Source organism: Cryptomeria japonica, chromosome 6, assembly GCF_030272615.1.
Source record: "Cryptomeria japonica chromosome 6, Sugi_1.0, whole genome shotgun sequence".
In the NCBI taxonomy this organism is placed as follows: Eukaryota; Viridiplantae; Streptophyta; class Pinopsida; order Cupressales; family Cupressaceae; genus Cryptomeria; species Cryptomeria japonica.
In genome coordinates this window covers 123,033,050-123,058,608 of record NC_081410.1, presented here as the reverse complement: position 1 = coordinate 123,058,608, position 25,559 = coordinate 123,033,050, and the positions used below count along the sequence as shown (strand labels likewise).

General features: G+C 40.6%; 1 protein-coding gene across 1 annotated transcript in view; it reads left to right on the top strand.

Moving 5' to 3' along the window:
* LOC131029832 (cyclase-like protein 2) overlaps positions 1-25,559 on the top strand; it is a 175,804-nt gene that overhangs the window by 50,190 nt on the left and 100,055 nt on the right. Inside the window, exons 3-4 of the mRNA XM_057960484.2 lie at positions 14,176-14,248; positions 19,762-19,859. Of these exons, the coding sequence (XP_057816467.2) occupies positions 14,176-14,248; positions 19,762-19,859 (171 nt within the window). The remainder of the gene's footprint in view (positions 1-14,175; positions 14,249-19,761; positions 19,860-25,559) is intronic.

Genomic DNA, 25,559 nt, shown 5'->3' with positions numbered 1-25,559 from the left:
GGAACAATCTGCCTTCCCTGATGAAACTGAGGGGTAGCCTAGAATACATCTTGTTTTCACTTCTATATCATTTGGAATATTTGTCCAATACTCTTCAAGATACCATCGATGTCTATTATTTCTTCCCCAAACTTCCTTTACTTTTCCATATGGATCAAAGCATTCTCTCATTGTCAATAGCTTGAGTGAATGAAGTGCTAATTCTCACTTGGCATCTTCGGTTGCATGAATGGATGGGCATGACTCAATGGAATCTCTGAGTGTGATGGGAAAAGGAACACCGACTCCATGCCTATGTATATATGCTTTGATATATGCCAATAACTGTCTCACCACCTCGAGTAGAACTACTCTATTCGTTGGGTATCGTGGCAACATGTAGGGAGGAACGGGAGATCCTTGAACTTTGATGTAGGTGAACTTCGGGAACTGGATGAACCACGCACCATATTGCTCTACCAATGCTTGTGCTTCTGGAGAGAGTCTCTGTTGTGATCCACCTCGAAACTGCCTTGTGACATGCATAGTGAATGCATCATTCACCCTCCTGTAGTGTTGTTTTGGTGGATGTTTAAGCTATGGATAACATTCATACACCTCCAGGTCTCCCTCCAACTACGCCTGTATACATGAGTCGTGGATACTTAAAATTTCTCGCATTGGAATATATTACGTAGGAACTCATATAGAATGTTTTGATGCGCATTAATCTCCTTAATTGCTTATCAATACTGTTGCTAATAACTCTTGCCCAATTGATCGCCTTCTTGTCACAGGTGATAGTCTCAATGTAGTAGAACATCCATTCCTCAAAGTACGAAGCCTCAGGTGCACTGACCAATCGATGGAGTAAGGTGATGAAATCTCTATATTCATCATGGAAATCTACCCTATATAGTTTGTTGGGCCATCTTCTTGTCCCTCCTCTACTCTTCTTCAACTAGAATTTGTCGATGATCTTTGCACAAGCATTAGGGTCATCATCGTAGGCCGATTTAGCTCCTCCTAAGGTTATGTAGATCATTTCTTTGGGCTCAGGTAGATGAAACGTTTCGCTGATTGCTGTCTCTGAGAGATATGCGAGCACCTTCCCATCCTTCGTGACAATTCTTCTTGATTCAGAATCGTAGTGTTGAGCTCATTCCATGATGAGCTCGTAGCATTGTACCTCGGGAGGAAAGCCAGTTGTGTTTATGAGTCCACTTTCAATCATCTTTTTGGCTGTTGCTGTAGGTTCGTTGATGAATGATGGGTGGCGAAACTTCTTGGTGTCGAACTTGCCAAGATGAGTATCTCCAATTTTGCTCCAATTCGACATGATCCCACTCTCGAATGCATTCCCCTTCTGATGCAAAGCATCATGACACTTAATTGCATTAGGTAGATCCTTCTCCCAACTCAGCAACTCAATAGGTGAAACTCTTCATTAACTTCACAAACTCCTCATTAGGCTTCAATAGCCCAAATCCACTCAAGCCTCTCAATCTCTTACCCAACCACACTCACACATCCTTCCGCACATATCTAACCTTCTTGAAAGTCTTCGTTTACCCCCTCGGCTGGTTCCCCTGATCTGATCCTTGATAGTTGATCGGCTATTACATGGGACTTTCCTAGCCGTACGATAATGGTGAAGGTGAATTCCTGCAGGAGTAGTAGCCATCAACTTACCCTTCCTTGGATGATTGGTTTATTTACCAGGTACATTAGTGCCTGATGGTTCACATAAAATGTGAACGACGTAGCCAACAGGTAGTGTCGGAACTTTTGTACTGCGTACACCATCCCTAGTGCCTCTCGCTCTGTTGTGCTGTAGTTCCGTTCAGCCCTTGACAGGAGTCGGCTCGCGAAAAAGACGGAATGGTCCAGTCCTTGTGCCCCTACTTGCGCGAGGGTAGCACCAATTGCAGAGTTGGAGGCATTGATGTGTACATGAAACTCCTTGTTCCAGTTCGGATATACCAATATTGGTGCACAAACCAGCCGATCTTTCAATTCTTTGAAGGCTTCTTCCTGCTCCGTACCCCATACGAACGACTCTCCCTTCCTCGTTAGCTTATCTAAGGGCCAGGAAACCTGCGCAAAGCCTTTGATGAATCTCCTGTAGTAGCCGACATGGCCCAGGAATGATTTCACCCCTGTCACATTTGTTGGGCTTTCCATGTTGACAATCACTCGTATCTTGTCCGGGTCTGTCTTCAGACCTTCCTTACAAAGGATTTGGCCCAAAAGCTTCCCTTGTGGTACCATGAACTTGCATTTCCTTGGGTTCAGGGCTAACCTAGCCTTTCGACACCTTTCCATGCACTCCCCCAGAGCCTTCAAATGGGTGTCCTGATCGCTAAAAATCGACCAATCATCCAGGAATGACTTGAAGTTTCCTACGGACATCTTGTCAAAAATGTGCAAAATTATTCTCTGAAAGGTTGCAGGTGCATTGTATAGTCCGAAGGGCATGCGATTATAGGCGTACACCCCTTCCTCCACCATGAATGTGGTCTTCAGCTTGTCTTCTTCCGTGATACTTATCTGGTTGTACCCAGAGAATCCATCCAGGAATGTGTATATCTCATGCCCGACGACTTCTTCAAGGATGCTGTTAGTGAATGGGATGGGAAACGGATCCTTGATGGTTACTGCATTCAGGTACCTGAAGTCTACGCATATCCTTATTTGATTAGCTTCCTTCTTAAGAGATGACTATTGGGGAAACCCAGTCACTAGTTTCCACTTTGAATATGATCCCTGCTTCTAGCATTTTATTGATCTCCTCATTTACTTTGGCTACATAGTTTTTGTTCATCCTGTACGGCTTCCTCTGTACCAGTTGGGCTTCTGGTACGAGGGTTATGCGATGTACGCATAGCTCCGGCGGTAGCCCCTTCAAGTCCTTGTAAGTCTAGGCAAAGACATCCTTAAATTCCAAGAATATCTTGAAGGTTGCTGCCTTGAACACGGGGTTCCAGTCATCCCCTACAAGTATCATTTGCAGTTCTTCCTCATCGTCGAGATTAACCTTCTTCACATCTCGTTCCTCGTACTTGATGGGTTTATCTCGTTGAAACTGGTGGGTTGGCGTGTCGTCCATCCGCGCCATTCCCTCTTGGTACCTACCGTACTCCGGAGGAAATGATTGTTCTTCCATACCGCCACTTGATTCCCCTATTTCACATATTTGCAGCATGTGACACTCCGGGTGGAAGACCTCATTCTCCTCCATTTGCCAATGAAAGAGTCCGGCCAGTGAACTAGTTCCATCTTTGGAACATCCGTCCAGTTCCAACACTCCTTCCTTGTTGGGCTCTTTCCCTCCTCTGTCTCCTTCAGAACCCCACTCCCATCTATTTGAATATTTTGAGTTGGAGTCGGATGATGCGAGCTCTTCACTGACGGACTGGTTCATTAGATCGATTACATACTTATGACCGTCACTCTCAATTGAGAGCGTATTCTTCTTCCAATTATGATTGGCTCTGGCCATGATCAACCATCCCCTTCCCAGGTTGGCGCCGTACGCTTTTGTTTCTAGTGGAATGACTACGAAATCCAGAAGGAATTGCTGTGTCCCGATTACCACCTTTTGTGCCATGAGGGTACCGAGGGGTTTGATACCGTGTTGGTCTGCCTCGACCAGGTGGAATGTTGGTGGCCAGAGTGTAGGCTTGCCAAGGCTTCTCCAAGTTTCCTCCGGTAGTACGTTGACTTCGGACCCGCCATCCACAATGGTGTTTGTGAGCGTTTGTCCCATTGTATCCATCTCTACTACTGCCGATTTTCGTCCAACACTTACCGTGAATAGCATAGGGTTCATGGCATTCGTACCAAGTCCTCACCGGGTCCGTACTACATGGTTCCGTCACCATTTGGTGTTCCTGGCCGAGGGTGGTGTCCCCGGTTGCATTTGTCAGGACCATCCTCAATTGTGACATGGTCTGTAGAATGTCGGATACCCGTACGGGTATTGTGGTCTGTACCATTTGCTTAATGATAGTTTTCTCTCGTCCTAACTGGAGTGGTGTACTGGCAGCCAGGTGCGAGGCCCTCCGCTCTTCTGCCATCGCCCGCTCGATATCTGCCCTGGCTTCCTGAAGCCTTTCCTTCTCCGTGCGAGGGTCAGGATACACGGCTTTCTTGTTTTGCAATCTTGTGATTGCCAATATGCCTTCTCCCAATCCTTCCACCTCCAACATATTCACCCCTTTTTGCTTTGGACAATTTATGCCCTCGTGATTTCTTGGGCCGCACCATCTGCACAACAAACTTCTTGCATCATCCCCGTTTTGGCATTCCCGTGCAAAGTGACCCCACTTGTTGCACTTCCTGCGTTGAATCATGGGTCACCCCTTCGCGCCGCATTGAATTCGACTCCTTGGTGTGTTATTATTGGATCTATTGTTACCCAGCCAATTGTTTCTGTACCCTCTAGGGGAGGCGTCAGAGTTTGCTGTTGGCTTCGGGGGTGTCGCCGACGGTGTGGCTTGGTTGGGTTGGGCGTAGAGCACTTGTGTGCTCTGTGCTTTCAAGTTGTACGGGCATTCCTTAGTGGAATGTCCCATTACTTGGCAGATGTCACATAAAACTTTGCGGGGACAACTTCCCTTAGTGTGTCCTTCAGTCTTGCAGTCGGTGCACCATGGTTCTTTTCCTTCCCTACCACTTTCCTTGTCACCCTTTAATTCCTTCATCATGCTCATCATATCCTTTCGGAGTGCTTGCACGGTCTTGGACCCCCCATCGCTGTCTTCATCCGTACTGTCACCCTCGCTCACTCGTCGCTTCCCTCGGGATGTCTTGTTTTCACTTTCAATATCCATCGCGCGGTTGTATGCTTCATCACACGAGGGCGGAGGGACCACTTTCATCGTTCGTCTGAGGGACGGTACTAATCCTTCCATATACAACCGCTTCTTGAGGCCATCAGCCGGCTAGTTCTCCATTTTGTTAAGTAGTTCCCTTAGCCTTCTGTTATATGCGCGCATGTTTTCATTTTTTCCCTGTTTGGTGTTGTCAGGAGTTTGAACTCCTCTTTGAAAGCCTTCTTCAGATTGCTCCAGGACATTTTATACTGGGCATCGAGGTCCGTATACCAGTCAATGGCTATTCCTCGTAGAGTGGTCTGGGAATGCCTTCAACCAGTAATCCCGGTTGTCTTGGCCATTTGCCTCCCAAATGGTCACGCATGTCTTACAATTCCATACAGGGTCCTCTGACCCGTCGCCCATGAATTTTGGAAGCTTTTATTTCTCTGGGGTGTGTGCCATTGTTCTTGCCTGGATGGTTTTATGTAGCGCTTGGAAATGACTATATGCCGGAAAGGTATTATGTGTTAGGGAGGTACCGTACGCTCTTGGTCTAGTTGGGTCTCTGTTCGCAGGGCTTTGGTCACCCTCGCTCCTATAGTCCCTCCTTCCCGCGGTTTTTGGATCTGACCCTCCTATTTTAATGCCCTCTGATAAGGACAAATTCTTGATGCTAGATAATGTTGCTTCAAAAATAGTGGCGATCTCTTCGTGCAGGTCCCATACCGCCTCCTCCTTGTTCAGAATATTCAGCCGGGTTGCTCTGCGACTCGGCTCCGGAGTCCTCTTCACTTGATGTCGAGTGTGGGGCCTGGTCGGTGAGATCTTTCTCCTCTACGTTTGGAAGTGGCAGGTTCCTGGCGACCTCGGCCAACTCCTTCCACGTACACGACCTTTGTCTCTCCCAACTATGACTCCGACTCACACTCCAACTTCTGCTGTGTTTCTTCGGGCTCTTCGAGTCAGCAACCTCCCTTAGCCGCCGTCTCCTTTTGGCTTGTTCTTTAATGCGGAGAGATCTCTATACAGTTCCCTGGTCTACTCCTTCGGTGGCAGTGGTACGTTTGTCTTTGTTTGGCCGTAGGGGCATCAAGTGCCAGGGGTATGACGTCGACTAGCCTCCCTCTCCTCTTCCTCCCTACGGCTCCGCTCCTCGTACCTTCGGAGTACTTGTTGCCAACGGAGTTCTTGTGCTGTTTCCTCCCTTTGGTCTTGGAGTGCAATCAGATTTCTGGCGAGTAACCTTGGAATACTTCCGAGTAGGTCAAAGATGGGAGTGCTGACGGTGAGTTCACCATGTAGCGTGCCTTCCGAGACGGCTCTCTCCTGAGCCTCTCTCTGCACGTACTGCGTGACCGACACGTCCCACAATTCTACCAAGTCTGCCGTCAACTGATCCTCTCGTTCCTCTTCCGCGGTGCTCTCTTCGTGCATGTCGCTGTCCACGACAATTAATTGCTGGTTGAATGGCCGACCATTAATTCCTTCCGCCTGCTGCCATAGTTATCTCCAGGTTCATTCAGGCAACAACACCAAAGTGTTTAGTCCTTAATGTAAGGTTGTTAGAACTCACAGATAACGCAGTGTTTTCCACACGTACCAATTATTCATATAGCAGTACATTCATATATTCATAGTATAAGTACTAATGATAAACAACTGGACCAGAAGAGTTATATCTTTATTGATTTATCCAGAATAACCATACATAATCTCCCCTTGCCGAGGTTCCATCCAAACAATATATAGACCCGACGGTTGGCCAAGTTGCCAACCGTCACCAACTCCCAACTACCTGACGGGAACCTCTCAGCGACAAAACATAACCATAAACACAACATACCACACTTATAAATATTATTCTTACTAACATACGTTATTTACCCCTAACAAAGACACTAATTGCTTGAAACAAAAAGGTATTAATAAGCTAAATGTAGAAGAACAAGATGAGGTAGGTTTGGCGATATCCAAAGCACAAACAAAAGAGGCCATATACTTAGACCCTTGTATGGAGAATGAACAACTCTGAGAAGCTAAACCAAAAGTAGAGCAAGCTACGATGAAGTAATGAAGGACCTCCAATGAAACTACAAGTACTTCCCTATGATCGGATTTGGAAAAGAACATTGTACACCATTAAGATGACATACCTTCTTCAAATATGCCACAATTGAAAGTGGCAATCACCAAGATGTTTGGTGATGATCAAAATTGGAGACAAGAAGGCACAAGCTTAGACATGACAATAGAACCACCATCACAAGGAGAACAAGTCATTGATCTGATGTTGTTGATAGTGAACATAGGGTAGAAGCCGATTGTTGTACAAATGCAAATCATGAGAAAAAATCTAATGAATACAATTGTCAATGGAGGATTGGGAGTAAGTATATTGTTGGAGGATACATGGAAATGCCTTTGGAAGGCAGCCCTTTGGCCACCGACCTTCCGACTAGTAGGTGTGGATTAGCATGGAACCAAATTATTGGGGAGACTAATGGCACAAAAGGCAATATCGGAACCCTGCAATTCTTGCTGAATTTTGTAGTCATTCCATTGCAGAGGAAAGCACACAATGCATTGTTGGGGAGAGGATGACTGATTGCAGCCAATGCGGATCACAATTGGTAAAGGAACACCCTCTCAATAGAAAAAAGGGGAGGAAGTACGCCATCGACTTGAGGAGTCAGACAATTTTTAAAGAGATTGCTTCTTTTGATTCAGAGTTTGAAGTTGGAGAATCAGGACAAAAGAAGGGTCATGGAGCCAAATGACAAAGGGGTTCTTGACCTCCAACATTGTTTCTAAGATGAAACAAGTTCCTTAAATGGACTCTTTCACTAGCAACTGGAAGACCACAAAATATTCCAACCCGATTATAATATGCTACAGATCAGGGAGATTGAAGAAGAAGAAGACCAAGGGACAAGTTGGATGTTCCCTCTAGAATATGAAGAATACAAGGAGGGTGTTGATGTGTTTTTTAAGCACATGCGAACACAAAATAAAATACCCAAAAGTATTTATCCTCTCTTGAACAAAATCTCGCAAATGCTGAAGATTAGCTGAAGGATCACTTGAGAAGACTCCAAGGTTCATGAATGTAGGGTCACTACATGTGGATAAGCTCATTGGTTTGATGTGATTATGCTAGAATCACAAGGGGACTTAGATTCAAATGCCTAAATGGTTGATTTGTTGGAACTTAGGTCCTACTTACTCAATTAGAAGATAAAAAAAAAGAAAAAGAGGTAGGGTTTGAGAGAGTCTATTCTAGGCCTTAGAATGTAGGAAGATAGATGAATGACTAGATGGAATCCTACTAAGCGAGGTCTCACCATCAATCTGAACAATTTGACACAAGCTCAGTGCAATCTTCTAAGGATGTTTCAAGGATGTTCGAATCAATATCATCAAACATTGATCACCATTCAAGTTAATGCATAAGCAATGAGTGTAGAATGATTGGAAGTTAAGCTCATATCGTTCCAATTGACCACACAAGGCGCACTTACAAGCAGCAAGAGGCTAGTGGTATGGATTAGGTGGATTCCACATGAATACATTCAACAAATTCCTCCACTCAATCTAATTACATGAAAGCAAATTGAGAAGCAAAGACCATGCGAGTTGTTGAAGTAACGAATCAAATTCACCATAACTTCAATGAAATCAATTGTTCTCTACACCAAGGTTTGGCAACAATCCTTGCCTTCTCCTAATCTAACTTCTATTCTAGTTGCTATTTTTCTATTATTCTATTCTACTCACTATTTACAATTCTAGCACTATTAACTATTAGCCAACTATTAACCTTTACAAATGAAAGATTTGAGCCTTTTATAGTGTTCTCAATACAATTCAATGGCTCAAATCCATTTGAAATCAATGGCCGAGATTTTACAATGAAAACCCTAATTAGGGTTTGTTACAACAAACTCAATTTGGCCAATGAAATAATTACAACACTTCGGCATGACCAATAGATAACAAGGGTAGGTGCCTCGGAGTTTGTGCCATCACTGGTGAGTCATGTACATTGCATCTAGACATGCTGATGTGGAACCCCTCTGATTGGTGAGTGGTGACTGGGATGCCACCTCAATTTGCTTGTAGATTGGAAGATTTGATACTCGACATTACAAGCTTGCTCGAAGTAGTGGTGATGGAATATATTGAGGGAATTGAGTCCCTCCTTCATCCTCACTTGCCGTGGAGTGATTGTATAACTTCTCTCTCGCACTCCTTTGATCTCTTCATGTCTCCATGGTGCGGTGAAAGTTGAAATTCCTCTTGGGTGTGAAGTTTCTCCTCTTACATGGTGGTGTAGGTCTTACAATCTTTCTCCTTTTTGCTTTGCAATCACCATCCTCTCCCATCTGCAAAACAAAACAAACCTGATATCAAATACATAATATATAACTTTGATAGTTCTTCTTAGCTTGATATATCCCTTGATTTTATGTGTTTTGCAGGTTTGATAAGAAGATCTAGAGGAATTCGCCTTCATGAAGGAGCACTTTGAAGTTGATTTTTGCTCTTAGAGAGGAGCTCTTGAAGTTTACTCCACCCTTGATGTTCATGAAGTTGTCCTTGTCTTTGAACTTACTCTCCTTCATTATACGAGCTTAACCCAAAATTGCTCTTTTCAAACTTCAAATCAGTTTAAGGTAGTAATCATGTAACCAATCTTGCACCTTCACCTTTGACTATGAACACGTGAAGTAGAGATCACTCACTTGGATTTTGCTCGAGGCTCAATTTGTGGAATTCACTCAGATCCTTCAAATTGTGAGGTTCGCTTATGTAGGTCAAAGCATGAAGTTCAATCATGTCTTAATTCTTGAAGTTCATTCGTATCCCTTGGTTTACAAACCAAGGGATACGAATGAACTTCAAGAAATAAGACATGATTGAACTTCATGTCTTGAGGATCATATTGTTTGTAAAACCAGATTGAAGACTGCCCCAAACAAGATAAGGGTGATCATACAAATTGAAGCACCACAAAATGTCACGAGTCAAATCATTCTTGGGTTATGTTGGCTATACGAAAGGTTTATAAAAAACATTTCTCAGATATCCCGCTTGATCAACATACACAAAAGGGCCAACCATTCACATGGGTTGAGGATCAGATAATACCTTAAATGAATTGAAGGTATGGATAATTAGTTCCCCAAGCCTAGCATACTCAGATTGGAGTAAGGAGTTCCATGTACTTATTGATGCATCCAACTATGCAATCAGAGCAACATTAGAACATGTGGGAAAGATTCCTTTAACAAATTAAATGATCAAATAGTATTGAGGCGTTATCTGAATGGATCAGATAACGCCTTCAATGAACACTACTATTAGAGTGAAAAAATCATATAATGAATGGATCAGATAATGAACACTAGTATTGAGGTGTTAATGGAACATGTGGGAAAGATTCCATTATGGCTTAATTCCACAAACATTAGAAGAGAAATTATAGAAAGTACAAATATTGACCAAAAAAGTATTGGTATTGCAGGTTATCAAAGTGAGAGAATAGAAGGAAAGATGTCTGATATGGTTAATGATATGAATGGCAACATAGATAGAGCTGCCATCAATATAAGGTGTGGTCAAATAAAAATGCAGGAAATTAAAAAAATCCTGCAAGGAACATAGGTGTGCATCCAAGTCCGAATGGCAAGTAAAATAGCAAGTTTGTAAGTCTAAAAATGGCTTAGAGGTTCGTGTTTAACACCCAGGCGTGCTTGACAGCACTAGGTGCATGCTTGATTGAAACACAAAAACGAACATGATAAAATTTGCAGCTGTTCATTGGCATGCACAACAAGACCAGGTGCATGCAGCAAAAAAGAGACATGCTCTTTATGAGTTTAAATGCACCAGAACAAATTAAATCAGCAAATTACTTCAAAAATCTTTTCACACACGTGTGCATCTCCTTAAGGGAGTGAAATCTGTGTTTTGAGTCTTATACAGTGACACATGCATTCAAAAGTATGTACCTCAACAAAGCAACAAAATTCCAAAATCGTAGAAGCCTATATACAGGCACACAAGGTTCATAGAGGTATGTGGGTAGCAGGACTCAATTGAAATCATATAAATTAAGCATGTGTGATATGCAACTGAATCACAGACAAGTGTGAATATTTTATTAATAGAGCAAACCGAGGTTGGCAGAAATATTCGATGTATCTAAGCTTTAAAAATAGGGGAGATCTTCTATTTTAGGATGAAGTGCCAATTCATTTCAATCATATAGCTATTAATGAAGGGTTTTCATAGTTTCACAAAGATCAAACATTATTTAATAAGAGCTCGAGTGCCTAGTTTTAGCAAACAGCATTATGCTTATAAAGAAGTCTTTTCTCTCATTGTCCTCTATCCCACTTGTTTTATTTTGATAGAGTGGTGTTAGTAATTGACAAACAGTTTTGAATTCGAAGTTCTAAGAGATTGTTAATATATCAAAAGGTTTGTCATGAGAGCATCATCAAAATTACCCAAAGTTGTATCCAAAGAAGTCTATTTTAGCATATCCATCCCCAATTTTCAAAGGAAAGAGTATATTTGAAGTTTGCTATTTTAGGTAGATCTTTCTATTTATAGCTTTCCACCATTTTTTAGCATTCTCTATTTATGGTCGAGAGTCGACTATAGTTAGATTGTTTATCTCATCATGTGAGATATTTGAGCTTTTTAGTGACAATTATGATAATTTTAATCGTTAGGTCAACATGTAATCACATGTGAATTTTTTATGTTCCATGGATTCTCAAGATGGGAGGGATAGGTCTTAGGGATGGAGCATAGATTTGGGATAATGATTGGATGGCAATGGGTGGAGGTTTGGGGTGAAGCCCCTAGTGAGGGGCAGTGTCCTTCATGTGGTCTAGGGGCAGCCATTTTCAAGACCTTCAAAACCATACAAACCTTCATGGTTCACACCTTTTTTACAGTTTTATCACTCTGTTTTCTGAAAGACCTATTCCTTACTATTTCAAAAAATTGGGAGTAATTGGAAATGAGGCATAGATGCCTACTTATGATTTTTTTGTGTCTTTTTAGGGTGCAGGTGTGGCCCATTGACCATTAGGGTTAGGATTTGTGGAACAAAAAAAAAAAAATAAAAAAAATGAAAAATTAAATTTACTTTTTCACTGACTTTTTCACTGACTTTTGGTGGGGATGCTTGGGAGTCTTGGGTGCAGTTAGAAGGCCTAGGAGTCCCTTGAGCATCTGGGGGACATCTTAGTGTCTTAGTGGCTTACCTAAACTTGGGGGATGTCTTCAAAACATCTCCACGTACGTGGTGGTGGTGGGGAAATGTTTCCCTCAAGTCCCCATGTCTTCAATATTTTGGAAATGCCTAGTTTTGGCAGGGAGAATGCATCCCTGTGGAACACAAGAACACTAATAAAATTAGAATTTTTGGACAAAATGCAAACGATCTTGGTTAGGGTAGAGGTGGAGTGTGTTTAATTCATTTATTTTCATTCAATTGTTTGTAAATAGTATAAATAAGTGCTTTTTGCACGTAGTTTTATTGATGGTAATTCTCATGCCTACATATTGCTAGAGTTGCTACTTTAATGTTATTGTTATCTTGAATTTGTTATTCACTCAATCACATTTATTATGCCTATCTTGCTTATAAATGTTTATTGAGATCTCTTGTTTTGTGTGCTAAAAGTTAGATTGCTTCGATGAATTTGCAAGCTTTGTATTGTAGGTGAGCTTGAAGGTGTAGTCTGTGGCATTATATTGAGTCCTACATTTAATTTGACCATGGAGTTCATGTTTATGTGTTAGCCTTTTGAACTCTCTGTGTACTTGCTCAATCTTTGATTTTAATTGAATGGCATAAGTGTGCAGTCGTTATTCTTTGTTTTTATGTCAAAAAGTATAAAATCTTTACCTAGTATTGAAAGAGTATCTTAGCTTTTACCCTAGGAAAATACCTAAATCATACATATTTACATTTTTCATACATTACAAATTAGAAGAGCTACCAATGGAAGACACAAGAACCCTAGTCAGGGGAACAACAACAACAGCAACAATGGCCAGCAAAACAATCAAGTTGGCAAAAGTTAGATGCATTATGACTCAAATGCAAGACCAATTGTGCAGATAATCAGCATGCTTACCTTGGCCTATTGGGTTGAATAAGGAATTTCCTATTTCATGTAGATTTCAAGTTTCATAATTAGGTGCGTGCTGGAATAGGGAAAGAGCCACTCGCTTTACCATGTTGGGTGATATTGCACTAGATAATATACCAAGTAGAGCATGATAGTGGGAATCCCTATGGATGTCCTATTCAAAATCAGAAGGACTGAGGTTAATAACTAGAAAATCAATTACCAAGCTCTCCTGGTCAATAGTCATGATTCATGGGTTTTTTAATAGGCGGATGTTGTTTATTTTGGAGAATAATATCAATCTCAGTGTGTGACAATAAAGGAACGTTGTCACTGTAGAGTGGATTTTGTGGACCAGGTTTGTAGAACTAGGTATCTAGGATGGCTCTCCGCTTGCACATTTATTGTAGATAGAAATTTTGCCATCTTCATACAAGAATATTGAGAACTTCCTGTTGATAGCAACTTTCATAAACTATGCAACCGATTGAGAGGGAGATCATATTGAAAATTAGCATTTCTGAGATGATTAATGGCTTTTTACGTTGCATGGGAGTAGATTATGTGTAGAATGTGTACTGCACAAAGAAATCCACAACATCCAATGGAGGGTCATTGCATCAGTTGGGACAGAACACTATTGTACCCATGGCATTGTTGATTGGCCTACCTACTTCTACAATGCCAAAGTGTGGGTCCCTATGTGGGATGCATATCAACAAATGAATAAATCATTTTAGAGCAACTTTCAGGCCCTCTAGTTGTCACAACTACATTTGCTCTGCATGGTGGAAACCAATTTCATAGGACCTTTTAAGATTGGAAGTTAGTTCTATTGGTGTAGGTATATTGTAGATCATGATAGACTAATTGACCAAGTGGCTAGATGTTAGGACCTTATAAGCCATCAGAATGGCAAAGACTAAAATACATCCTCTCATAGATTGATCCATGTATGTGCAATATTGAATAATGAATAGCTTCTATGAATGCCAGTTCTCTAATTTCTATTTGCTTTAGATAATTCGTGATTGGCGTGATATAATTTAAAGTGAAAACACTTATATCAAGCTTGTTTTATGAGTGGATGGAGAAAAACCAGTGACTTATTTCAGATAATCTTTTGTGCTTGACTCTTAGTATTTTGAATATCAAAACATAACTATATATCCTTGTGAATTGGAGCAAAGATTAATATTGTTTGGATTTCTTTCTAATTGTAGCAAAGGTAATGGAGGCCTTGAACATTCCAAGAGGTGTCCAGCGTGTGCTTTTTCGAACACTCAATACTGATAGGTACTGTTAAGTTCTAAAAATATGTATTTGCATGATTCTAGTTTCAATACAATTTTATTACAACTTGATACATTTGCTTAACAAATTTTCTAAGTCTTTTTTTTTTTTCAAACTCAGCTTCCACTCCAATTCAATCATATTGACTTTTGGCAGTAGGGGCCTTGCATTTGGTTAAAGATAAGCTGTCCTTAGGCCCATGTAATATGGTCAATAATTTGTTTTACATGAGGTAGCACTAGTAGTGACAAATGCTTCAAGACCAAAAGAATCAACACAACGACATATATAAACATTGAAAGGGTATGATTTGTTAATGGACTTTTGATTAGTATATAGAAGGCTTGTAAGTTTATTGCTAGCTAATCCTACTTAAGCTTACATATACTTAAGGTAGAGAGCATAATTGATTTTTCATTATTATTTTCTTCCTGTATCTGTATTCATTTCTAAAGACATAATTGTTATGAAGGCCACGAAATAGGTTTGACAAAAGACCAAGAGACAAGATACTTGTTCTTTATTACTATTGACAATTGCTATTTGTGCAGTTATTATTAATACATGGGATTTTAGTCTACCAAGTTTACCTTGCAACAATGTTTGGATGGTTTAGATCATAGCAGCAAAAAACTTATGGGAAAAAAATTCTCAAACCAAAAGAATAAGATTTTTTCCAAAAATGGGGATTTCATTGGGAAAAAAATAATTTTTTGAAAATGTAAAAAACGCAAAACTACTAGTTTTTTAAATTTAAGGGCATTTCAATAGCATATAGATATATATAGCAAGTAAAATTGAGTGTTTAGCCTATGAATTGTGGGATATAAATTCTTGTCATTTATGTTCAGCAGTTCATGTCCCTAGTCACATTGCATTGCACAATGCATACTTTGTAGTGCATAAATAATAACTAGATACTAATAGTTTTCAAAGTATCAATTACAATCCACTGATGCACATGTAGCCAGAAGAAGCTATTACATTGACAAGAATGTCAGCAAAAATTATTTGGACTAGCCATAGAGGAGCAAACACTCAAACAAGTTAAGGAAGACTTAGAGTAGTAGTGATGGAGGAATTATTTAAAGCATGCAGCATATTAAAATTATAATAAGACTAGCATACCTATATTTATAGAAATCTATGTAGAAGATGCCGAGAGACATCATTCGCGCAGTGCATATCAGAGTTTGATGTTTGCCCATGCTACCTTACATGAAATGTCTTTTATCTTGAAACCATGCTATTACTTCATAATATTGAATTATGGTGATTGAGAGATCCTATCACTAAAAACATGAGCATCTTTGCTAGTGCACGTGCAGGCAAAAAAACTGACATGTTTTGTCATTACATTAAAATAAATAGAACATGCAAGAGAAACATGGAAAATCTTAAAATGTTTTCCAAGATAAAATATTATTTACATAAAAATATGGCAAATGAGAGATCATATCATTATGGAAGCTTGAAAGTAAGCATCTTTGTTTGTGCTTCTACAGGCTCAGAATCAATTTTTTTTGTAACTCTGAAATAAAAATAGAAATAACATGTTCGGCTAATATTTTCTTAGCAAACACCTGAAATAGGATGTTATCTCAATAAATTGGCTTGAGCATTGATGAAGACCTAGTCTGGGATTAAATACAGATTAATGATCTATTGCACTCCGGTTTGTCCCAATTGTCCATTAAGTGTGTAGTTTTGAAGGCCCAATTTATAACACTGGATCATGATAATAATACATGTCTTCTCCATAACTTCATGAAACATAGAATTAATACAATATAATGACATAAGAAACACGTCATGTAAGAACACAATGTAAATAAATATGCAATTGATATGGTTACAACTTCCAGTAGACTTTGAAGGAAGCCCATTGCCTAAGTTAAATGGTATTTAAAGTTTGAAATCACCCTATAATGTTGACTTGTAGGTGGGTTCTCGCCTATCATAACTCTACTAGCATATGAGTTTTCCATTGGCATCTCCAAACCCCTCAATAATAAAACTTATCCCCTGGGCATCACAGTGTTCCATCTTGATAAACACAAGTTGTTCCATCTTTACTTTGATTTCACCTTCCCATACCAAACCTTGATGTGACTCATAGTGCATGATTTTGCAAGCATAAAATGAATAAAATACAAATAGCAAGAAGCAAATGCATAGTATGTGCATGCAGAAATATCTTCTGGGATAATGTCTATATTTTCCCATGAGTAATGTGTAAAGTAGGCACCTTTATGCAACTACACCAAATATGCATCATTCACTTGTTACAGATGCATGAGGAAAACTGATATGAAAGTGATGTTAGACTATCATTAGCTGAAGGGCACTTGTCACGGTAGCTATGTATTTTTGTTATTCCTTAACTAATTTTGTTTACAAATTTTATTCACTTCTATTATATCTTATGAATATTTATATTTACTAAACTTCAAGCTGAATATTCTTAAATTATTTTGTCACCGCTGAATTATTTTTCTTATTTTATGATTGGCAATTTCCAACTTGAATTACAGTCAGGCACCATAGACTCTAATACCCTAATCATTACAAAAGAACTCTTTGGGAGGTCTATGCTTACTATATAACATTTTTCTAGAGGTGCAGTCTATTTTATTGTGTAATGCCCTCAAATTGGGATGTACCTGTTTTTGATAATATTTAATAATTCCATCAATATAATATACTTATCATTAGCATTCTAAAGTTAATTCATTAATGTTAGGGAGTTTGAGAGTTAATAAATAATCAATATCATATGAAATGATAAATAAATTTGCCATTGAAACCTAAACCCTAGCTTATTCCCATAACCCCATAGTAGAATCAGAAAGGAAAACCTTGAAATGGTGTCCGGAGACCGTTCAGCCTAACTAAGCCCAAGAGCATGGTGCATCCAACTATGATAGCCAGCCCCTTGGCCCACAAGTGGCAGGAATATCCTACTATGAAAATTCCATCACTTGGGGTGGCCTACTATTTCCTTCCGTTCCACATATGACTGATTGGGGAATAAGAATAGGTAGGTTTTATTAATTTAATGAACATATAGATTAACAATGCTTATTAATATCATACATAACAAACATTAAAGAATATAGATGACTAATCATATTACATACAACTAAGCATACACATCAAACATATATATATATATAGATATATTCATCCATACCAGCCTTAATCCAAATTTCTGCTTTGGTTTGCTGTATATAATTCAAATCTTATTTATCTTCTTTGATTGTCTTGTGTCTCTCCTTGGAGTATCTATCTGCATCATATACTTCTCAACTGGCCTTGGAAGGTCATGTCTGTTCATTGCTACGTCCTTCCCAAGAGTTGTGTCTCCTTGTAATCTTACCATTGGTTTTAACTTAGTAAATTGCTGCCTTGTTCTACTTAAAATGTACCTTTTGGAGAACACTAGTTTAATGAATTTTTCAAGGTTCTAACTAGCCGATCAAGAGAAAAGTGTTGCATCCTCTTACTTATTTACCTTCATCTTTTGCTGTAGTCTGAGTTTGATTTAAGAATTCAGAAAATTGTGAAGTCGTTGAAAAGACAATTTTCTTTTATTAGGACGTGAGCATCATAGTTCCACAGGGTTTGGGGATGTTTCCTTGGGGGGATGGGCAAATGTGTTTCGGGGACGGGGGTACTTGGGGCCTGAGTTTGGAAATGTCAGGGGGGGGGTGGAGCGGTGCTGACATAATACATTTAGTACTTGAAAAATTAGTTTTAAAAATATGTATAACAGTATAAGGAATAAGTAAACACATTGCAATGATTGCAATGAACTTTGAACAATAAGTTAGAAGTAGAAACTAGAAAGATTGTGTTGGAGACTTGGAGTATCTTAAAAGGATCTAACCCTAAAGATAGTAAAAGCGCTAATTAACTCACCCCTATCATTGCAGCTCAAGGTATAGAAATAATAGCATAAATCTTTTTCAATTTTGTTGTCATGAAAAACATCTTTATATGTGTAATGACCACTCTAGGTGATCTTTTATTTTTTAACAAGCATAAGAACCATGCAAACTAAAACAATGCTTATCTCTGCTATTAAGTACTGATAACGATTACAAGCTGATACAAATGTTGGTACAAGGCAGCACATTGAAAAGACACTTTCTAGATTGCCCAAATTGCATGAAACTAGCATCCAATAGAAAACAATAAACGAAAATACCTTGAAAAGGCAGCTGAAATGATCACTATAGGTTCGAAACACACATTTTGGTTTAAATTACTATATGCAACAATGCAGGTCTTATACAACTGGAAAATATGTTGCAGGTCCGAAACATCACCATTGTAGGTCCAAACAACCCCTTAAAGCCTCCTAAAACTCACTCTATGCAACCATGTTCGCCCCCAAACAATGCCAAACAGCCTGAGATAGACTCAACCATACCAATCAGTATTAAAAAATTGCAAGTCAGTTTGCAAGTCCCCTCCAAGGTTGAGGGACATCTGGTAGTCCCCTTTGTCGTTTCTAACACAAGAAACTTCTGGGAAACGTCCCCCTAGTGAGGAAACGTCTCGGAGACAGCGGAGGAAACTTGGTGGCGGTGGAGGGATGGCTTCTCTAGGAGTCCCCACGTCTCGGGTATGCCTACATTTTCAGGGGGGACGCGTCCCTGTGGAGCACTGGTGAGCATTTATTGTCAAGGTGGGGGTCTGCATATTGTGACACAATAAGTACAACATTTTTATATACAGTGCTAATATAGGTAGGTTTGCACATTAACAGTATAACCTAGTTTTGGCGATTCTTCTCTATCTTACAATTGAGGCAAATAAAGGTTCTTAGCAGGCAAGTCCCTAGCCACGAATGCTTGGGTTCAAGTTTAAAAAACCATTTGTTAATCTGCATATTGATATTCTATATAACCCTAAATACCAAATTAATGCCCACTCCAACTTTAGCTAATTGATAATCACTGACTGAACTAGCAGTAATAGGCAATAGCTTCCTGACTGCTGGGGAGTTTATAACCACAAACTTTTTGAAAATCAGAAAATGTAACTATCTTGTTTCCTTGCTACAAAATTACAAATTTACTAATGTACACTAGCTGGAAAGTCACTAATTTTGTAATATATGTTCTTTCCAATGGAAAGTGACATTTAAATAATTTTTCAATTCTTCTTTATCTTGTTATTTTGGTGACTCTTATTTATGGTTTAGTTGTTTTAGTGTAGTTAGGTTTCTTAGTTATGATCAACTCTGGTCCCATTTGAAACTCTTTCATGTGAATTTTTTTTTGATTCCTCCATTGATTTATAAATTTAGTTCAATATAATTTTCTCTGTCTTGCATCTTGGTATGACCTCTCTTTCTTTAGCATTCCGAGGCATTTGTGGGATATTGTTATAATTTACCTGCTTTCTAATTTCTGCTGATATTCCATGCCATTTGAACTCTTAATTATGTGAATGCCCAAATACTTGTTGTAAGATGCACTGAATTTAACGTTTTGACCTTTTAATAGGCGTCTCATGTGGAAAAGACAATTCGATACAAGTTATGTTGGCTTTATGAAAGATGGGGCACAATGGCTTGTAGATAACACAGACATCAAATTTGTTGGTAAGATTAAGCATGCAGTTATATTTTGTTCTTTCACTCCATAAGTTATTTTTAGAAATGTATGTTACTATTACATCCATATGGCTGCTGAGGTCTTCCTTCTCCATTCATGTTGAGTTTTTTTTTTTTTTTGAAACCAAGTTTTCCAAAATTACATCTCATAAATTCTGCCTTCCATTTATGTTGGTTCTATTGTTATTCAAACATACACACACACATGCACACACACACACACATACACATACACATACACACACACACACATAGACACAGACACGGACACACACACACACACATATACATGTGGCTGTAGCTAATCTGGCTCCAAAAAGCCACGATTTCCACATAACACGAGGGTAAGTTGAAAATTACAGATCTCGGTCGTGCTCGGCAAAATTAGCCGCGTCTTTTATTTTTCAATTATGTGTATAACACAAAGGTTAGTCAGCCGTTTTGGAGCTAGATTAGCCGCGTCCCACACATATATACACACACACACATACACATGGACACACACACCCACATACGCATACACACGCACATACACATACACATACCCATACACATACACATACACATACACATACACATACACGTACACGTACACATACACATGTATGTGTTTATATATGTATATGTATATGTATATATACACAGATGTATATACATACATATATATGTACGTAATGTACATATGTACATATATAACAACCCAAACAACTTTGCCTAGTGCCTAGTTGTCAAAAGAATTACATAATTTTTGTATATTTTTGGTAAGTGATACAAGTGTTTGTTTACCGCTACAACTGTTAAATTAAATACAGGAAATAATAATGTACATGGCAATGCATACCAGACACGGCAGTAAAATATATCTTTATTCGCACATTCAATTATTACAGAGAAGAGACCAAGGATGGTCGACCAAGGATTACAATAGATCCGACAATAACATGCCCCTTCCTTGGCAGTTCACGACATATTTAAAGGACCCGACGGTTGCCAAGAGGTACACAACCGTCAACCAACTGACACATAACTACTTGAGATTGACAACCCACTCAATACAATTAATTAATACATTGTTGGATAACAAATATTATCAAACATAACAACAGGCAATTTATGCCGACAACATCAACCCCCCCAAAAGAAAAGTCAACTTCCAGACGACAAGCAAACATCAAGTGATATTCTGGAGGACTAACGACAGACAGTGACTTCGACTAGACACCCCCAAATTGTAGTGTACCTACCAAATCAAATGGGGGTTTGGGGCAACGCCCCCAATGGGGTCAAGGGGCAGAGCCCCTTGCGGGGTCGAGGGCAACACCCCTCGCAGCGCCCCTCACGTGCATCAATTTTCTGCTTTTTTAAGACGTCAGGAACGAGGCCAATGAAGTCAAAATTCTGATCAAGGCGTATTCTTCCGTATGGGTATTGTGTTTTCTGACTTGTTCTCCTTACATATGGGCTTATCCTCCTTGCTTACAGACTTGTTCTTTCGTACAGGCTTGTGCTTCTCTCTTGGCTGTACAATGCATAGGTGTGTGGCTTGAGACTCCTTTCATCCAACTCAACACTTCCACCGCACAGTACGATACTTCCGTTGTACAGCTCAATAATTATCTCGTACGGTGCAACTCCTCCTTCGTACGACCTAGCAATCCTTGTGTACAGTTCAACTTTTCTCTCCCACGGTGCAACTCTTCCTTCGTACGGCCTAGCAATCCTTGCGTACGGTTCAACTTTTCCTTCATATACTTGTTTATGATTTTTCTGTACGGCCTTCTCCACACTCGCCTGCCGTATGACATGTTTATGGTTTTTTTGTACGACCTTCTCCACACTCGCACGTACAATGTACTCATGTACGACCTTCTCTTCTTCACGTATGGTATACTTATGGGTTTTCTATACGGCCGCCTCCACACTTGCTCGTATGGCCACACAACTTTTTGAGCGTAGCACTTACTCACTCGTACGGATTGGCCTATGGGTATGCTTTGCAATTTGGCTCCCTTGACTGTACGGATCTCTAGCACTCCGTTTCTCTAGTATGTACTGTGTAGCTGGGGCTCTTAGCTTCGTGTGGTAACCTCATCACGTCGACGCAACTTGGACTCTCAAGAGCCAACTTGCTCTTTTCTTCTCTGAACCGTACGACGTACGATATGGACTTAGTCAACTGTTCGACAACTTTACTCTCCACGTACGGTGACAATTCTTCAAAAACTTTACTCTTGGCATGCAGTGACAATCCTTTGGCAACTTCACTCTTGGTTCCTGTGGACCGTACGCTCCATGTACTCTCGATTCTTATGGGTTGTATGGTCAATTTACTCTCGGCTGATTTGAACCATACGGCTGAATTACTTTCGGCTGATGTGAACCGTTTAGCGTATAGTATTAACTTCTTCGGGGCATCTCCACCAAGCTCTACAACATCCAATTTTTGATCCTCGCCGCGTGAGTCTTCTTCATACACCTTAGATACTTCCCCATTCCCACTCAGCGGCCTCTGTTCATATGGTACAGGCTCACTTGGCAACTGTTCGTACAACCCAGACACACCAACGCTGGATGTGCATAGATGAATATCGTACGACGAACTTTGCACTTCCTCAATTTGGCCAATTTGTAGCATGTTACAGTCGGGGTGGAAGACTTCATAATCCTCCATCTGCCAGTGAAATAATCCATTAAGAGAACTCGTCTCATCCTCAAAGCAATCTTCCAGTTCGAGCACCGCTTCATCATTTGGTTTCATGCCTTTCGTCCCTCCGTCCATACCTAACTCTCCACCCTTAAGACTCAAAGTCCGAGGGTGCCAGTTCTTCACTCACCGCCTGGTTCCTCAAGTCAATGATGTACTTCCTCCCGTCACTCTCGATCAAGGGTGTGTTTCGCTTCCAGTTATGATTCGCCTTGGCGGTAATCAACCATCTCCTCTCGAGGAGTGCATCGTATGCCTTCTTCTGTAACCGGATGACTACAAAGTCCAAGAAAAATTGTTGTGTCCCAATCATTACTTTTTGTGCCATCAATGTTCCCAACGGCTGGATGTCGTGTTGGTCGGCACCTACCAAGTGGAAGGTTGGCGACCAAAGCTTCGGCTTCCCCAAACATTTCCATGTGTTTTCTGGCAGTACATTTACCCCTGAGCCTCCATCGACAATGGTGTTTGTCAACTTATTCCCCATTATTTCCATCTTGACGACCGCCAACTTCCTCCCGATGCTCACCGTCAACAACATTGGATCACTGGACTTATTCCCTTCGGCTGATGGTTTTCCCGCTAGTTCCTCCTCGTGTGGCTTATATTGTTTCTGGATGACTGTGTCGTCACTGACTGTGTTGGCAATTTCCATTCTCAGTTGCGACATAGTTTGAAGAAGGTCTGCCACCTTGATGGGTACGGTTGTTTGTAGCAATTGCCGGACTATGTTCTTCTCTGACTTCTGCAATGACATACTTGCAATTCTATTGGAAGTTACTTGTTCTACTTCGGCTTGTTCCTTTTCTGTACTAGAGTTTGAATACATCGCCTTCTTTGTTTATGCTCTTGTGATTGCCAAAACTATGTCCTCTTGTTCCTCCATGTCCAGCATATTAATACCCTTCTGATTCGGACAGTTTGTGTCTTCATGGTCACCAGGTCCATACCATTTGCACAATAATTGTATGTTATCTTTCTTGTTATGGTAGTCTCTTGCAAAGTGTCCGCATTCACTACATTGTATGCACTGTATGATAGGACGTCCTCTGAAGTCATACTGTATTTGGTTTCGCCCTCATTGATTTCCATAACCACTTGGTGATACATTCTGTGATTTTGATGGGCTGGACTCTCCCTGTGTGAAGAGTACTTGTGTACTTCTCATCTTCAAATTGTATGGGCACTCCTTGATTGAATGCCCCAGCACTTGGCAAATTTCACAAAACATATTTCTAGGACAATTGCCTTTCGTGTGCTCCTCCCTTTTGCACTCAATACACCACAGTTCATTACCTTCATTGCTGGTTCCTTTCTCAGCCTTCAATTCTTTCATCATTCTCAACATATCCCGTCGAAGGGCTCGTACGGTTTTGGATTCTTCGTCACTGCTACCTTCGGTGCTCTCATCATCATTGGTCTTTCTCTTCTCTCGGGAGGAGGTTTTATTTTCACTCTTGATGTCCATCGCTAGATTGTATGCATCGACGTATGAGGACGGAGGCACTACTTTCATCTTCTTGCGCAGTGAGGGTATCAATCCCTCCGTGAACCACCTCTTCTTCAACCCGTCGGCTGGCTGGTTTTCCATCTTGTTCAACAGTTCTTTGAGCCTACAGTTGTAAGCGCGTACACTCTCATTTTTCCTTTGCTTAGTATTATAGATTTCGGCCACGATCTCATTATCATCCCTCAAGAGTTTGAATTCCTCTTGGAACGCCCTCTTTAGATCACTCCATCTCATCTTGTGTTGGGCGTCAAGGTCTGTGTACCAGTCAATGACGATCCCCCGAAGGGTGGCGGGAAATGCCTTCAGCCAGGAGTCCCTGTCATCTTGGCCATTTGCCTCCCAAATGGTTATGCATGTTCTGCAATGCTGTACCAGGTCCTTCGACTCGTCTCCCATGAACTTCGGCAGTTTCTGCTTCTCTTGGGTGTTCAACATTGTTTTCACTTGGAAGGTACGTGTGTATTCGCCTTGTGTGCTGGACCTAGGTGGACTGTTTCGATTGCTGCGTTTCGGTGCTTTCCCTACACTCTCGGCCACGCAGGCGTCCTCTACACGTCCACCTTCAACATCCCCAACACTTCGAGTACTTCCAGGTGTGTCGGACTTGAGTGAATTGTTCCGACCGCTATGTTCTGGTGCTTTCCTTGCACTCCCAGACACGCGCGCGTCCTCTACACGTCCACCTCCAGTGTCCGAACACTTCGAGTACTTCCAGGTGTGTTAGACCTGAGTGAACTATTCTAACCGCTACGTTCTGGTGCTTTCCTTGCACTCTCAGTCACGCGCATGTCCTCTACACGTCCACCTCCAACGTCCCAACACTCCGAGTACTTCCAGGCTTCGACTCGTCTCTGTGCTCCCTCCGACCGAGGGCGGCAGATCGCCTAATCGCTTGGTCTTGACCACCCTGTGGCCTCTTCTCACCTTTGGTGGGATCTACGGACATGAATCACTCAAGGCTGACTCGATTTCTTTAAAGGCAACGGCGCCAAAATGTTTACTGATACAATTGTTAAATTAAATATAGGAAATAATAATGTACATGGAAATGCATACTAGACACGGTAGTAAAATATATCTTTATTCGCACATTCAATTATTACAGAGAAGAGACCAAGGATGGTCGGCCAAGGATTACAATAGATCCGACAATACCATGCCCCTTCCTTGGTAGTACACGAACGACATATTTAAAGGACCCGACGGTTGCTGAGAGGTACACAACCGTCAACCAACCGACACATAACTACCCGAGACTGACAACCCACTCAATACAATTAATTAATATATTGTCGGATAACAAATATTATCAAACATAACAACAGGCAATTTATGCCGACGACAGTGTTACTGATCAAGAAGAAAAATGTTGACAGCAGTATTGCAATGTCTAGGATGGGGGGACAGGTTTTCAGGGAACATAAAAAAATTGCTTGGATTTCGGGGATGGCAATGGGATGGATGATAAAGTATT